Below are 16,790 nucleotides of genomic sequence, written 5' to 3'. Positions count from 1 at the left end.
GGCGGCAGCAGCAACAGCGATCCACTGGTGAGTGGTTACTCGAAATCAGTGGCGGTGAGGGTGAAGTTGAAAGTAGTCTCCTGAGGACAGAAAGCAGAATTAGAAGATTGTGGGTATATCCACTCTTATAAGCCCATCCCTAGCCTTGGAATGCAATTCCCTAAGCTAAAAGCACGAGTAGCATTCCAACAATTAGATGGCTCACTTGGCGGTGGGGTGGGAGAGAACAAGGCTTTAATTCTGGGCTTCGCATGACCAGAGAAATGGAACCCGGCACTGAAATTCCCTCAATCACAACCTGTCCAGAAAGTGGCTAAAGGAAGGAGAATTTTGCAAGTACAGGTAGTTTTCGAGGTATGAACCTAATGGAGCCTGCCAATTAGGTTTGTAAGTCAAAAATTTCATCAAATGAATCAGACTCAAGTTTACGAATTTTTAAAATCAAATTCATTAATTGAATCAAATGGGTCATTAAATGAACGAAGATCTGATTTACTATTTTCTCTGATTCATTAATCCCATTGTTAACTGAACTGAGAGACTTTCCTACTGGCTGCCTATCAGCTGTTTTTGGTGCAGCCTTCGGCTGAGGAACTAAATTGCCTCCAAGCAGGGTCGCAAAGCTCTCTGTTTGCAGTTGCTTTTAAAAAAAACTCACTTCCTGTTAGTCAGCTCAGGCTTCTTCAGACAGGTGCCCAGAGAGGGGTGGCACAGTAATTGACATAACTCTCTGATTGCATTTGCTTTTTTAAAAACCCCACTTGCCATTAATTAAGTTTCTAGTCAGGCACCCAGAGGGAGATGGGAAGGGATTTATAGAACTCTCGACTTGCAACAGTAACAGATGGAAGGGACCGTGAGGTCATATGGTCTAACCCACTGCTCTAACAAGAGAATATTTCTGATAAATGCCTATCCAGTCTCTTCTTAAAAGCTTCCAGTGATGGGGTACTGACAACTGTGGGGACAATTTAAATTTAAAACCTACAAACTACAGTAATCTCCAAAATAAAAGCAAGGAAACAACAACATTATAGAATGCTTTGTGTAGATGCTAGCTAGCATTTCTACAAGTAGTTTCAAGGCAAATGCAAACGAACTTTATCTTTGCAATGTACTGTACCTACAAAAATGATAATTTGCAAAGTATAGTACTTAAAAAGCACAGCAGTTCCCAAAGTGCTTACAAAGAAACAATGCAGTACTATCGAATAACAAAACAGAATATTTTAAAAGACTTCCAGAAGCAATTCTAGCACTCAATTAAAGCACTAGTCCTCAAGCCCACGCAGCATCAAAAAACCCCAAAAAGAAACTCAGTGTCGGCTGCCAAAATCACTGGATGTTGTTTGGCCATGTGACTAAGGACAAAAAGACTGCCGGCTTCAGGAAATTGAATGTCATAACCCCGAACGGCAGAGGCAAGCCACAGAGTTAAAAATGTCCACCGCTTCAGCAGTGACTGAATCCAAATTACATGGGTACAGAGGCCTCGTTTTGTCACAGTTTTGAATTTCTAACAAGGACCCTTTCCGAATAAAATCATTCTTGTGCAAATTCACCAAATGAACGTTTGTACCTGGGGGATTACCTGTACGCCCCTTTTCTGGCAAAGCAGAAAAACCACTTCTTTTCAAGATCCACTCTTCCCTGAGGAGTTAGCACAAGCCATACCTTGTCATTGGTAGGAGAATTCCCTTTCGGCCAGAAAACTTCAATTTTGAGACAGAAAAGGAGCGGATTCTGGTGAATGATCCTGTCCAGCAGGAGATGGGGAGGGGCCTCCCATCCCAAAAGAATTCTGCCACTGTAAGGAAGCGTTCAGTGAGCACGAATTAGATCAATTCCATCCTCACCCTCTATGATGACTCCCCCAGATGCCTCTCCAGACACTAGTTCAGAGGAGGATTATCCAGCAGTCGAGAGTGACAAGCCAGGAGTTGAGGGGCTGAGCACAGGGGAGCAACCAGAGGAGCAGATAGCTGAGCTAGAGACAGAGAGGCTCAGCCATAGCTGGGAAGCCCAGATGCGGCAAGTGGAGAGGGCCCACAGCTGCAGATGGTCAATGGTGATGAAGACCTACCTCCTCCTCCAGATCTGAGACCAGGTAGGACTGAGAGGAAGCGGATACAAAGAAGGTCAGCCCAGCTACTTGCAAGGAGATAGCCTCGCCCCTCTTGATGGGATGCGCCCTGAAGCACTTATTTAGCTCAGCAAGGGAAGTGAAAGAGTGCTGGGAACAATGTGTCCATTTCCTTGCTGTATGTTCTTGCCTTGAACCTCAGATGTGTCTCTTCAACTGCGGCTTTTCCCTGCCTTATCTTGCAGCCTTTCCTTTAACCTGTGGATTTGCCTTTTCTTTTCTTTTTTATTCAAAAAGTTTTACAAAATTTTTTCCCCCTTTCCCCCAGCCCCCATCCCCCGTCCCTTCACAAACCCCCCTCCCCCCTGACTTCCCGGAACAAACACAAGGTATAGTTAAAAATAAAACAAACATATGCTAAAAAAAATTTCCCCCCAAAACTATTATACCAATTTTCCCTCTCTAGCTCTGACTTCCTCCTTACATAACAAAAATCCTCCAAAAAATAAATAAATTAACAATTAACAATAATAAAATATATAAATCAGTAGAACAAATTAATCCTAAAGTATTTAAAACCAGCTAATGCGTAAAAGTCCAATCCAATTCAGAGAATATCTCCCTTATAGCTTCTATAACCATATAATTTTCCCCCCAAATCTTTCTTACATAAGATCTTTCAAGAATATTCTATTTGCAATTCAGTAGAACACATTATATAATTTGAATACAAGAAATTACAGTATCTCAACTTTATATTCAAAATCCAATATAAATCCAAATATTTAGTCTTTTATGATAGATGTGAAACATATAATCAACCCATTTCTTTCCAGATCTTTCTCACATAAAGTCTTTCAGGGACGCTAATATTTTTATCTGTTAATATTTCAAAAAAAAGCTTCTTTCAAGGATAATACTTTCATCTCTTGCCATTTTATTTGATGCATTAGTCTCTCTCTTTCCTTCATTACTCCTTTTAAAAAGTCAATCACAATATTTCCTAATAGTTCCTTATGTCCAACAATCCACAAGTTACTGCCATATATTCCATCAGTCTGGGAAGAGAACTCTTGTAAAGCATTAACCCTGTGAATTTTTCCAATTCGGGAGACAGCCTCTTGTAACACAGATTCACAAACTTTTTAAAAAGAGCCTCTTTACATCATCTTGTTTATTCACGATCATATCTTCATTTTTATCCACTTTTGCTTGCATCTCCTCCATTCCATTTTCCAAGTACTGATTACACTGGTTAATTTCCTCCAAGCTCTCATCCAAAACATCCCCATTTTTTATCAATTTGTATTTTTGAATAATTAAATACACTCTTTCTGTATAATCCTGTATAAAGTCACGAATCCATTCTTCTGAAAGAAGAAAAGGATTTGCCTTTTCTTGTGCACTTGCCTTGTCTTCTGGACTCGCCTTTGCCTAATGGAGTGGACTCACCTTTGCCGTGAGGACTAGTGTTGGGGCTTCATTTGAGTAGCCTGTGGAACTCATTGGGGTTGAGCTGGCACAGGGAATTGCTGTGGAATACCAATTCAGGCTCAGAAGCCTTAATAAAGATTCCTTACCCCCATGGTGTGTGTGTGTATTTTTGTGCGAGTGGAACTTCCATCATCCCACAGATTGCATGATCAAAATTCCACCCGTATCTAAGTTTTCCAAGTTTAAGTTATATACTATGACTGTCAAAAAGCTAGATTCACTCAGAGAATTCATTGATAAGAATGGTTCCCAAAGGCTATGCATAGATTACAGAGGCCTGTAGTGGGCAAGCAGCAAGAATTATTGCAGGAGGTCCCTCAGCACCATTGGTGAAATCCAATTTTTTTTACTACCAGTTCTGTGGGCCGTGGTGTGACTTGGCAGGGGAAGGATACTGCAAAATCTCTATTCCTTCCCCACTCCTGGAGGAAGGATATTGCAAAATCTCCAATTCCACGCCACTCTGAGGGCAGCCAGAGATGGTATTTGCCGGTTCTCCAAACTACTTAAAATTTCCGCTATCGGTTCACCAGAACCTGCTTGATTTCACCTCTGCCCAGCACCCTTGAAAGAAATTTCCATAGATTTCATTGTTGAACTACCGGAAATCTCCGGGAAGACTGTAGTTTGGGTTACCACCAATCTCTTTTCCAAACAAGTACACTTTGTAGCAGGCCCAAAGATCCCTTCTGCATGAACCCTGGCAAAACTGTCCAATACATTTATCGTCTACATGGAGCTTCCAAGAAGATCATATCCAATCATGGAGTGCGGTTCTCTTCCAATGTTTAGCAGGTATTTTTTAAGTTATCAGGAACCACCCAAGGTCTGAGTTCCTTGTACCATCCTCAGACTAATGGTGCCTGTGAACTTACCAACAGTGTAATGGAATAATACCTTTGATGTTTTATCAGTTACCAGCAAGACAATTGGACAGAGCTATTCCCATTTGCAGGAGTAGCATATAACAATGCACTACATAGCAACACTGGCTTTGCAACTAGTAGAGACTTTGTAGCCATGTCAGAACTACCACAAGAGGCACCTACGTGCCTTTCCCTAACAGAATGGATAAAGCAATTGCAAACTGCTTGGCCATTGTTCTGTCAGACATTGGACGGGGCTAGAGAAACTTATAAAAAATATACTGAAAAAAACAGCCCCAAAAAGGAGTTTCATGGGGGTTGGGGATGAAGTTTATTTCTCTACAAATATCTGCAATCTAGGCAGCCTTTGAAAAAGCTTGGCTCTAAATCTGTGTGTCCTTTCCCCATTGTAAGGATTACCAATCCAATAACTGTTGAACTTAAATTACCAAAGAACCGTATCCCTCTCCCATTGTAGTCTGCTTAAATTGGACAAAACCTCCCCCCTCCCCCACGCCTGCCTGCAGAGACTCCTTTCCTTCTGAGTCTTTCGGTTTATTTAGGATATTTCAGAGAACTCTAATTGGCTTGTGTGCCATGATGCTGCTGCATGGTTCTAATGGTCTGTTGGTGGTTTCAGAGACGTTTTTGATGTTGGAGTGCCATATATCTCCCATAGGGAACATCATCGGTGCTGCCTCAATTGGTTCATTTTGGATTTGGTTCAGGTTTTGTTTTTTGTTTTTGTTTTGTTTTTTGGCAATGAGCACCGGGAGTCCTCAATGAATGAAAACACACAAGAGAAAAATTCAGAAGCATCATCTGCCCTTGGATTAGAGTTTATTGATTAGTGACACCACATGGAAAAGAAAGCCTGATGCAAAGGCTTGTTCTGTGAGTCAGCAGGCTGAATGTTGTTGTAGCCAGGGAGATTCTGGCTTACAACCTTCAAGGTGCTTCCAGATGTATTCAGTAAAGAGCCATCTTGCACAGATAGGGCTGTCTGGTGGTACAAATCTGGAGACTCCAATAGTTATAGTCTAGAAGAAATCAGATTAGACTTTTGTTGTAATTTTTTTATAACAATCTTATAATTTATACCTAAGAAAACAGTATTTTGTCACAAAGGATTAACTTTTTTGGTATATTTAAACATATACTTTTGCCACTATAGTTTACAGATAGTCTTCAACTTACAACCATTCATTTAGTGAACGTTCAAAGTTACAACAGCTCTGAAAAAATGGTTTATGACTGGTTTTGACATGACTGTTGCAGTTCTCTTATGATCAAGTTATCAAAATTTGGACATTTGGCTACTGGCATATATTTATGACGGTTGCAGTGTCCTGAGGTCATGTGATCCCTTTTTGTGACCTTCTGACAAGAAAGGGTAATGGGGAAGTGAGATTTGCTTAACAACCCTGAGACAGCTGATGCTTCTCACAGGATGCTACTGCTTGGTTTCTATTCCTCTGAGTTCCCCCCCCCCTGCATTCCTGGATCTGGATGGGGATGGGGAGAAACAGGCTCAAGCTCAATCCCTCCAAGACAGAGTGGCTGTGGATGCCGGCATCCCGGTACAGTCAGCTGAGTCCACGGCTGACTGTTGGAGGCGAGTCATTGGCCCCGATGGAGAGGGTGCGCAACTTGGGCGTCCTCCTGGATGAACGGCTGTCTCTGGACGATCATTTGACGGCCGTCTCCAGGAGAGCGTTTTACCAGGTTCGCCTGGTGCGCCAGTTGCGCCCCTTTCTAGACCGGGATGCCCTATGCACGGTCACTCACGCCCTCTTGACGTCTCACCTGGATTATTGCAATGCTCTCTACATGGGGCTCCCCTTGAAGGGCATCCGGAGGCTGCAGTTAGTCCAGAATGCGGCTGCGCGGGTGATAGAGAGAGCCCCTCATGGCTCCCGTATGACACCTATCCTGCGCAGACTGCACTGGCTACCTGTGGCCTTCCGGGTGCGCTTCAAGGTCTTGGTAACCACCTTTAAAGCGCTCCATGGCATAGGGCCGGGTTATTTACGGGACCGCCTACTGCTACCGAATATATCTCACCGACCCGTGCGCTCTCACAGAGAGGGACTCCTCAGGGTGCCATCAGCGAGGCAGTGTCGTCTGGCGACGCCCAGGGGAAGGGCCTTCTCTGTGGGGGCTCCCACCCTCTGGAACGAACTACCCCCAGGACTTCGTCAACTTCCGGACCTCCGAACCTTCCGTCGCGAGCTTAAAACACACTTATTCATCTGCGCAGGATTGGATTAGATTTTAAATTTATTGGTTTTAAATGGGTTTTATTATTTATACTGTTTTTAAATATTCGGCCTTGTAAAATAAGTTTTTTAATTGTCATTTTAATCTGTATTTATATGTTTTTATTTGCCTGTGAACCGCCCTGAGTCCTTCGGGAGATAGGGCGGTATATAAATTTGATTAATAAATAAAATAAATAAAATAAATTCCTGCCCCCCCTCCAATTACTGATGTCAGGCTGTCAGCTTGGGTTATCAGGTAGGTTATTTCTCATTGCATATCTTGTATGCGCTCTGAATATCTTGTCAATCCTGCTTAGTATCTTTTCTTTGCTCTCTTCCATTGCTTCCGCTAATATCTCCACAATTCTCTCCTTTTTCTTCTTCAATATTTTGAAATCTTAAATAATAATCAGCTTTATCCATTTCCAATGATATAATTGTCCTTTTCTGATTCTTATCAGTGATTGTAAATCTGTAATCCATCTCTTCCAGTTTTTTCTCCATTGCTGCTGCTTTTTCTTCCACTTGCTTCAATCTTTGTTCATTTTCTTTACCATTTCTTTAACTTCCTTTAATTCTCCATCCATTTTTTCTATTTTCTCATCTAGTTTGTTTATTCTTTTTTTAAGATCTTCATATATAGCCTGTAGCATATTTTTTAATTCTGCATTGGTTTTCTCTTGCTGTGTTGTAGTTTCTCCTGTCTTTTGTCCCGTGGAGCTAGATGCTGTTGATATTGATGGTGATGATAAATGTTGTGTTATTTTCTTCATCTTGTATCTTCGGTTCAAACCACTCAAGTTGTAATCCAAATAATCCAATTTTAGAATTCAAGCTTGCCTCCTTATTAAATTCCAAATTCAAATTGAAAATCTGATCTAAAATCAAACTCTTCAGATTCTTATTACCCTAATACACATAAGTTTAAATCTTATAGAAGAAGATGCAGAGTAGTATCGCCATCAAAAAGAAAAACAAAGGCAAAAAGAAATAGGTCAATAATAAAAATTAAAAAATCAAAGTGTGCCCAAAAAAAGGATCCAAAAAAGAAAGAAAGAAAAAAGATAGAGGATAAAAAAATCTGGTAACAGTCACCCCCCCAAAAAAAAGAGAGTTAAAGCCAGGGGGAAAGAAAGAAAAAATAACAAATTTTCCAACAGAGAGGAATACAAATCACCAAAAATTTAGGTCCAGAAAGAAAAAAATTAAATAAAAAGAAAAAAAAAGTCCAAAAATCCATTATTCCAAAATTATACATCCACAAGGCAAAAGGTAGACAGTTCAGTTTTTAGTAATTTACAAAAACCTATTGTACTTTTTTCCCCCTGCTACTAAATCACAAGACCATTTCCTATCAAGTTCTCTTGCCAGCTTTCAAAACATTGTCCAAGATCATTCCACTCTCTTCTTCAATTTATTTGTTTAATTTTCTCAAGCACCACTAGATAGCATTATAGTTTACTCCCAATAGTCTTAAAGTTATAATCAATCCAACTAGTCTTCCAAGTACAAATCTTGTAATTTCAAAATTCATTCATATATTAAACTTAGCAAAAAAGCCATCTGCCCAATCTGCTTTCTGATTATTAAATCAATTTTCCAGCTTTGTCAATATTGTCTTCATTAATATCTTCCACTTTTTCACTGCTGTTGCCAAAAGGATAGCCTTGTATCCACTACCTCCCTTCATCTCTTTTGCCATTCTTTCTCAGGTAAAGTTTTTTAAAGCCAGGGAGTAAAGTAAAAAAAGAAAAAAGGAACCTTGTTTCCAAGACCCCAGTTCAATCTCATCCAGATGATTCACCTTGCTCTCTTCTTCTTTCTTTCCACGTGGCCATCCCGGCTTGTGAAAGCTCCCAATGGCTGTTTTCCCAGCCGCTGAGTCAGAGGCTATTCGCTGATGCTTCACGGATTTCCCTGTTAGCACCAGCCTGTGCCTCTGTTCTTCACCGTCCCTATAGGACAGCTATGATCCCTTAGGACCCCCAAAAATGGCTGGGATATCAGTGCTTCTTCAGAGCCCCGAAGTTACACCCTGGCCATGCCCCCTGTGGGTTTTTTATTAAGTGTTAGAAAAAAGAGGTAGAAAGTAGAAATTGGGAAAATTGTATTATGCATACTGAAATATAATGGAACACATAATTACACAAATGTTAGAAGTTGGAACATTATGATTAGTATATTTAAATAGTATTATTATTAGAACTATGTATAAAGTATATTGACCCAGACAATACTCTGTTCACCAGGCACTTATGGATATTAAAGAAAAAAACTATTAATAAAATTATTTTTTTAAAAAAAGTCGACAACTTATAAAGGAGCTGTCGTTCCCCATTTCTGCTATACTGGAGGTTTGCATATACTCTTTAGAGTCATTAGTGATAGAAATGGTCCATAAGCTTACATAAATTACTAAATAGGATTCATTCAGAAACAAAACCCATGGTTTGTGTGAATGCAGTCTCTGTCTTTATGCATATTGGCTGTGGAGGATTGGAAGGTGGTGCTTTTTCACACATCTGGAGAACAGATACTTGAGAAGTCTGATATACTAGAACAGAAAATCTTCTCCTTACCATTGCCATATATCTGGGCACAATTCCCGTTCTTGTGGGAAGGTTCAAAGAGTCCCCAAGGAGTGTATTCCACCACCGATGCGTCTACCCATTTGAATCGCTTCTGTAGAGAGAGAAAGCAACATCTCCCCAAGTGCTTTTCTGAATCTTGCAGAAATGAGGATATTTCTTCTCAAATGTACTTCTCAACAGACGAAGGGGAAAATGTAAGATTTCAAGTTGTAAGAGTGATCAAGTTGTCCTAGGGGCTTAAGTATAAGCCAGCAGTGTGCTTCAGCTGCCAAAAAACCCCCAAGATAGGCTCCAGATCAGAAAAGGTGATAGCATTGATTAATACTGCACTACTGAGGCCACACTTAGAATACATAGAATCCAGATCTGGCCACCACAGTACAAAAAACATGTTCAGACTCTGGAAAGAGTACAGAGAAGAACAACAAAGATTAGAGGGTGGGAAGCTGAAACATATGATGACCAGTTGCAGGAACTTCAAAGCACCTGTAGATGAGATAAGAAGTAATGGGTGGAAGATTATCGAAAAGTAGATAGGCTCAAGATACAGAATACAGAAATACAGTATTCTGTATCTCAAGATACAGAATACAAGATACAGAAAGATCTTGACAGACTTGAACATTGGGCACTATCTAACAAAATGAAATTCAACAGTGAAAAAAGTAAGGTTCTACATTTAGGCCAAAAAAACAAAATGCACAGGTACCGGATATGTGGTACCTTGCTCAATAGTAGTAACTGTGAGAGGGATCTTGGAGTCCTAGTGGACAACCATTTAGATATGAGCCAGCAGTGTGCAGCAGCTGCCAAAAAAGCCAACACAGTTCTGGGCTGCATAAACAGAGGGATAGAATCAAGATCACGTGAAGTGTAATTACCACTTTATAATGCCTTGGTAAGGCCACTCTTGGAATATTGCATTCAGTTTTGGTCGCCACGATGTAAAAAGGATGTTGAGACTCTAGAAAGAGTGCAGAGAAGAGCAACAAAGATGATTAGGGGACTGGAGGCTAAAACATATGAAAAACGGTTGCAGGAACTGGGTATGTCTAGTTTAATGAAAAGAAGGACTAGGGGAGACATGATAGCAGTGTTCCAATATCTCAGCTTGCCACAAAGAAGAGGGAGTCAAACTATTCTCCAAAACACCTGAGGGTAGAACAAGAAGCAATGGGTGGAAACTAATCAAGGAGAAGCAACCTAGAACTAAGGAGAAATTTCCTGACAGTTAGAACAATTAATCAGTGGAACAACTTGCCTGCAGAAGTTGTAAATGCTCCAACACTGGAAATTTTTAAGAAAATGTTGGATAACCATCTGTCTGAAATGGTGTAGGGTTTCCTGCCTGGGCAGGGGGTTGGACTAGAAGACCTCCAAGGTCCCTTCCAACTCTGATATTATTATTATTATTATTATTATTATTATTATTATTATTATTATTATTATTATTATTATTATTATTATTATTATTATTATTATTATTATTAAGTGATCCACCCTAGTGTGAAATTTTCTGACAGAACAATGAATCAGTAGAATGGCTTGCCCCCAGAAGTTGTGTGTACTCCATCATTGGAGGCTTTCAAAAATAGACTGGAGAACCAATTGACTGGGGTGGTATAGGGCTTCTACTTTGAGCAGAAGGTTGGACTAAAAGACCTCTGAGATCCCTTCCATCCCAAGGGTTCCATATTCTACATTCTGTTCTAAAACATGAGAGAATAAATTCAGGCTCAGGTGATTACATGCATACAGAGTTTCAGGGAAACTGAAAAATATAAGTCCAGTCTAGCACAATAGCACTGAAAAAGAAAAACAAGAAATCCAAGAAGAAACCAGCATGGTTACACAAATATCTCTCCGATAAACTGAAAGACAAAATGTAAAGGTACAAAAATGTAAAGAGGGACACATAACTAAGTCAGAATATCAGCAGATAGCCCGAATCTGCAAAGATAAACTCAAGAAAGCAAAGACTCAAAATGAACAAAGACGTGCAACAAAAGTCAAAGATAATGAAAAAAGTTTTTTTCAACATTTACATAACGGTTGGTTCACCAAAGAGAGAAGAAGGCAAGGAAGTAACAGGCAGTAGACAGAAAACAAAGCTACTTAACTCATTCCTTGCATCCATCCACACGAAAAGAAACTATAGCCCGACCTACCAAAAACATAACCATAAAAGACCGCCTAGAAATCAAAAATATTAAAAACAAGAAAATGGTAAGAGAACACCTGTCTGATTTTCATGAATATAAATCACTGGGACCTGATGGATTATATCCCAGAGTTCTGAAGCTGCTGGCTTATGGTTATCTCAGAACCATTGTACCAAACCTTTCAAAAATTCTGGAGCACCGGGAAACTTCCAGTGGATTGGAAAAGAGCTGACGTGCTTCACATCTTCGAGAAAGGAAAAAACAGATCCCAGAAAATACAGATCAATCAGCTGAGGATCAATACCTGGGAAGACACCGGAAAAAATAAGAAGAAAACCGATCTCCAAACCTTAAGAAACAAAGTTATAACTAGAAGCCAGCATGGGTTTGTTAAAAACAGGTCATGCCAAATCAATCTTATTTTATTCTTCAGCTAAGTGGCAAAGTAGAGCAGCAAAATGCTGTGACCATTATATACTTAGACTTCAGTAAGGCATTTGACAAAGTAGACAACGACCTTGATAAGCTAGAAAAATACGGGATAGACAGCATCACTACCAGATGGATTTGTATCTGGCTGACAAACCTTACTCAACGAGTAGTATTTAATGGTATGATATCCACATGGAGGGAAGAAAACAGTGGTTCCAACTTTTGCTCAGTACTTTTCAGTATTTTCATAAATGATTTAGATGAGGGAATAGAAGGAGAACTCATCACTTTTGCAGATGACACTATGTTGGCAGGAATAGCCAACACCCCAGAAGAAAAGCTCAAGATCCAAAAAAAATCTTGACAGACTTGAGCAATGGGCCCTATCCAACAAAATGAATTTTAATGTGGAGAAAAGCAAGGATTTACACCTAGGCAAAAAAAACCCCAAAGGTACAAGTACAAATTAGACAAAATCTGGCTCAGAAACAGTAATTGTGACATCCTTTAGTCAGACCTTATCTGGAATTCTACATTCAGTCTGGGTCACCACATTACAAAAAAGATGTTGTGACTTTGGAAACAGTGCAAAGAAGAGCAACAGAGGTGATTAAAGACCTGGAGATAAAAATATATGAAAAACAGTTGCAGGAATTGGGTATGGTCAGCCTAGAGAAAAGAAGGAATAGGGATGACATGATAGCAGTATTTGAGGGGCTGCCACAAAGAAGGTGGGGCCAACCTATTTTCCAAAGCACCTGAAGGTAGGACAAGAAGCACCGGATGGAAACTACTCAAAGAAGCAACCTGGAATTAACTTCATAACAGTGAGAACAATTAAGTAGTGGAACAAATTGCCTACAAAGTTGTGGGTGCTCCATCACTGGAGGTTTTTAAGAAGAGACTGGACAATCATTTGACCAAAATGGTATCGGGTCTCCTGATTGAACAGGGGTTTAGACTAGAAGACCTCCAAGGTCTCTTCCAACGGTGTTATTCTGTTAACTAAGTATGGTAGCCATTGGTTTTTCGAGCTTGGTAGGTAATGAAGAAAGTTAGCACCCAACCCCTCTTAGAAGAATGAAATAATTTAGGAAATATTAAAAAAGGCAGAATTTTACGTTTCCATAGATAAAAGAAGAAACATGTTTTAAAGACAGAAAAGAGCTCCCTGCCCCCAGCAGATATTTGGTGCCCATTAGGAAAGACTGGGCCAGCCTATCTACAAGACAAAAGACCTCCAGCTCCAGGGTGATGGGATTAAGACATGACCATCCAGGATATAATAAGATTAACCCATCTAGCAGCAGAGCTCATCACATGGCACAATCACTGGGGGCATTGCATCACCCAGCAAGCTTCAACCAAGCCTGGGACTCAGACACCTTACAAAGTTAGCTGTGACCCTTTACAACAGCCAATAGAATACATGTTCTTGCACAAGAACAGGAAGTTCAAGTGCAAAGCTCAAGAGAGTATAAATTCCTCTCTCTCTCTCTCAACTCCATGTGGTCAGCTGCAACAGGACCATGTACTTGATGGTTCTGCTTCATTAAACCATCTTTCCAATCAGCCTCCGTGTTTCCCGTATCTGCTCCGCACTTGGAACTGAACCAGATGGATATTTCTCCCAACAGTACTAAATGGCAGATTCAAAGCTGTATTTTGGCTCTTCAATGGGCCAATAATTTCCATTTTCTGCAAGACATGAGCCCTCCTTGACACTTAACTAGATCTCTGGATCAAGTTGATCAGGGCTAAAAGCATGATTATCGTAGTCCAATCATCACTAGAAAGTTGCATGTTTCCAACTTCCAACTGGATCCCACTCAAAACATCTTAAGAGGTCTCCTGGAAAGGAAGACACACAGAAGAGAAAGCCACAGAGGTCTGGAAACACTTCCAAAAGATCCCACTTCACTTAAGGGCCTTCTTTCCTGTCATAGCTGTTGATCAGCATCCAAACACAGGTGACGCTGATGAAAGTTCCTATGTTGAACTGTGTGAATTGGGACACAATAGCCCTGGGTGTGCAAAGACCATGAGGGAGTTTGGAACTGTGACAGTGTTTGTTAAAAATGCTTATATTCACTGATGAGAGGAAATGATGCCGATTTTTTTCTGTAATTCCTCTGTTTTATCTACTCTTGAGCAATCAGCTTATTTTTCCTTACTTATTTTACGTGGTTCCTAGCCAGCCTTATGAGAGTACCAAAAGGACACTATTGCTCAGATCTGAATAAATGTGTCATTTAGAGAGAATTGGGATCTGTCCCTTTGTCCATTCTGGGCTCAATCTAGACAGCGAGTGTAACATAGCCAAGGTCAACTTCTTCTGCCAAAGAAGCCCACCATCAAGGAACTGAATGACTACAGACCAGTTGCTCTAACATCTGTAGTCATGAAAACCTTTGAAAGGCTAGTGCTTTCCTACCTGAAAACCATCACGAATCCGCTCTTAGACCCCTTGCAATTTGCATACCGAGCAAATAGATCAACAGATGATGCTGTTAATATGGCTCTGCACTACATCCTACAACATCTTGAGTCTCCAAAGACCTATGCAAGGGTCCTTTTTGTAGACTTTAGTTCAGCATTCAATACCATCATTCCAGACATTCTTCTAACTAAGCTAAACCAGCTACAGGTACCGGAACAGACTTGTAAGTGGATCACAAGCTTCCTAACAAACAGGAAGCAGCAGGTGAAGCTAAGCAAGATCACATCGAATACCTGTACAATTAGCACAGGGGCGCCCCAAGGCTGTGTGCTCTCCCCACTTCTCTTCTCTCTGTATACCAATGACTGCATCTCCAATGATCCATTTGTTAAGCTACTGAAGTTCGTAGATGACACAACAGTGATTGGTCTCATTCGAGACAATGACGAATCCGCATATAGACGAGAGGTCGAACGACTAGCCTTGTGGTGCAACCAAAACAATCTGGAACTGAACACACTCAAAACCGTAGAAATGGTGGGAGACTTTAGGAAAAACCCTTCCATACTTCCACCTCTCACAATACTTGACAACACAGTATCAACAGTAGAAACCTTCAAATTTCTGGGTTCTATCATATCGCAAGATCTCAAATGGACAGCTAACATCAAAAACATCATTAAAAAAGGACAACAAAGAATGTTCTTTCTGCGCCAACTCAGTAAGCTCAAACTGCCCAAGGAGCTGCTGATCCAATTCTACAGAGGAATTATTGAGTCTGTCATTTGCACCTCTATAACTGTCTGGTTCGGTTCTGCAACCCAACAAGAAAAACACAGACTTCAGAGGATAATTAGAACTGCAGAAAAAATAATTGCTACCAACTTGCCTTCCATTGAGAACCTGTATACTGCACGAATCAAGAAGAGGGCCGTGAAAATATTTGCAGATCCCTCGCATCCTGGACATAAACTATTTCAACTCCTACCCTCAAAACGACGCTATAGAGCACTGCACACCAGAACAACTAGACACAAGAACAGTTTTTTCCCGAAGGCCATCACTCTGCTAAACAAATAATTCCCTCAACACTGTCAGACTATTTACTGAATCTGCACTACTATTAATCGTTTCATAGCTCCCATCACCAATCTCTTTCCACTTATGACTGTATGACTATAACTTGTTGCTGGCAATCCTTATGATTTATATTGATATATTGATCATCAATTGTGTTGTAAATGTTGTACCTTGATGAACGTATCTTTTCTTTTATGTACACTGAGAGCATATGCACCAAGACAAATTCCTTGTGTGTCCAATCACACTTGGCCAATAAAATTCTATTCTATTCTATTCTATTCTTAAGATCCCAAAGTTGCACTGAGATCCAAAACTGAATGGATAGAATGGATAAACTGATAGATCCAAGCTATCGTGCTGTTGTGCCATGATGTAAATCCATTGACAGATTGGCCTATTCTTGTCACCTCCCCCCTCCCTTGAGTTTTCCATTGTGTTCAGATATACCATTCATTCCCTTCCCTCCCTGAGTCCCACATAACTTCTACTCACCTTCCCGCCCACCATTTTGTACAATCCAATCCAGATTTTAAATAACTCCTCATAACCAGTGAGTAGAACAGAAGATATGGTTTCCATTTCTCGTTCACTGAGGATGGAGGCAAGGTGGGCATGTTTGCCATGGGAAGTGCATTCTACCTGGGAGACACCAAGAAGACACAGGTTAGGGCTTCCTGCTTCAGATGCTGATCCTGTCCTTTAGACCAGGGGTCTTCAAACTGGCCACTTTAAGACTTGTGGATATAAATCAGTTATACTGGCAAAGATAAAACATAGAGAACTGAGGACTTCAAAGTTGCCTCAATTAGCACATTTCTTCTTTGTTTCTGTTTTGAAAGCCTGCTCTCATTCCTCCAAGAATTTGTTTCCCTCACAGGAGAAGTTTTGTCTGGCAACATCCTCTCTCTGCTGTGTCCCTATGACGTTACTTTCATTGCTCCTCAATCCTACCTTTAGACAACCCTAAGCTATGCTTTTCTATACTGAAGTTTAACTATGTGAGGGGTCATTGCTGTTCTCTGAGCTTGGCGCCGATGATATTACCTAGTTTGAGCGATGAAACATCTGCAGGAAGATAGCTGAGCTCAGAGTGTCAGCCCCGAAACAGCCATCTGTGAGTGAGCTCTCCTAGGGTTGCCATTCAGGGAGGGGAGGATTCACCATCACCAAGTGAGCCGTCAGCTGAGAGGCAGAACGGCTGAGCACTGGGTGAACACCAGACCACTGCTTTGTTGGGCTAAGTGCGGCTGGGAATGGCCCGGGACCTACAATTAGCTGAGAAGCAGATACCCAGCGATCAGCTGGAAAGCGGAGACCGGCCAAAACAGCTGAGCAGTGACATCCGGAAGCTGTCGGGTGGGGCAGACACGCTCACAAA

General features: G+C 40.8%; 1 protein-coding gene across 1 annotated transcript; it reads right to left on the bottom strand.

Moving 5' to 3' along the window:
• Nucleotides 1-5,287: 5,287 nt before the first annotated feature.
• LOC131202446 (regenerating islet-derived protein 4-like) lies at nucleotides 5,288-16,001 on the bottom strand. The gene is made up of 3 exons (XM_058191437.1): nucleotides 15,905-16,001; nucleotides 9,284-9,386; nucleotides 5,288-5,483 (listed from the first exon to the last, which is right to left on the bottom strand). The coding sequence occupies exons 1-3, from the start codon at nucleotides 15,989-15,991 to the stop codon at nucleotides 5,413-5,415; spliced, it is 261 nt and encodes an 86-aa protein (XP_058047420.1). The 5' UTR covers nucleotides 15,992-16,001; the 3' UTR covers nucleotides 5,288-5,412.
• Between the last annotated feature and the right edge of the window lie 789 nt (nucleotides 16,002-16,790).

This window comes from Ahaetulla prasina, chromosome 7 (genome assembly GCF_028640845.1).
Source record: "Ahaetulla prasina isolate Xishuangbanna chromosome 7, ASM2864084v1, whole genome shotgun sequence".
In the NCBI taxonomy this organism is placed as follows: Eukaryota; Metazoa; Chordata; class Lepidosauria; order Squamata; family Colubridae; genus Ahaetulla; species Ahaetulla prasina.
Note: the sequence above shows the minus strand (reverse complement) of the source record. Positions and strands in the feature narration are given on the sequence as shown.

Excerpts from the sequence above, each read along its gene's own strand:
- LOC131202446 (XM_058191437.1), bottom strand. The coding sequence starts at position 15,991 with ATGGAAACCATATCTTCTGTTCTACTCACTGGTTATGAGGAGTTATTT. Across the intron at positions 9,387-15,904 it reads ACAAAATGGTGGGCGGGAAG|AAGCGATTCAAATGGGTAGA; the intron begins GTGAGTAGAAGT and ends CTCTCTCTACAG. Across the intron at positions 5,484-9,283 it reads TGCCCAGATATATGGCAATG|ACTATAACTATTGGAGTCTC; the intron begins GTAAGGAGAAGA and ends GATTTCTTCTAG.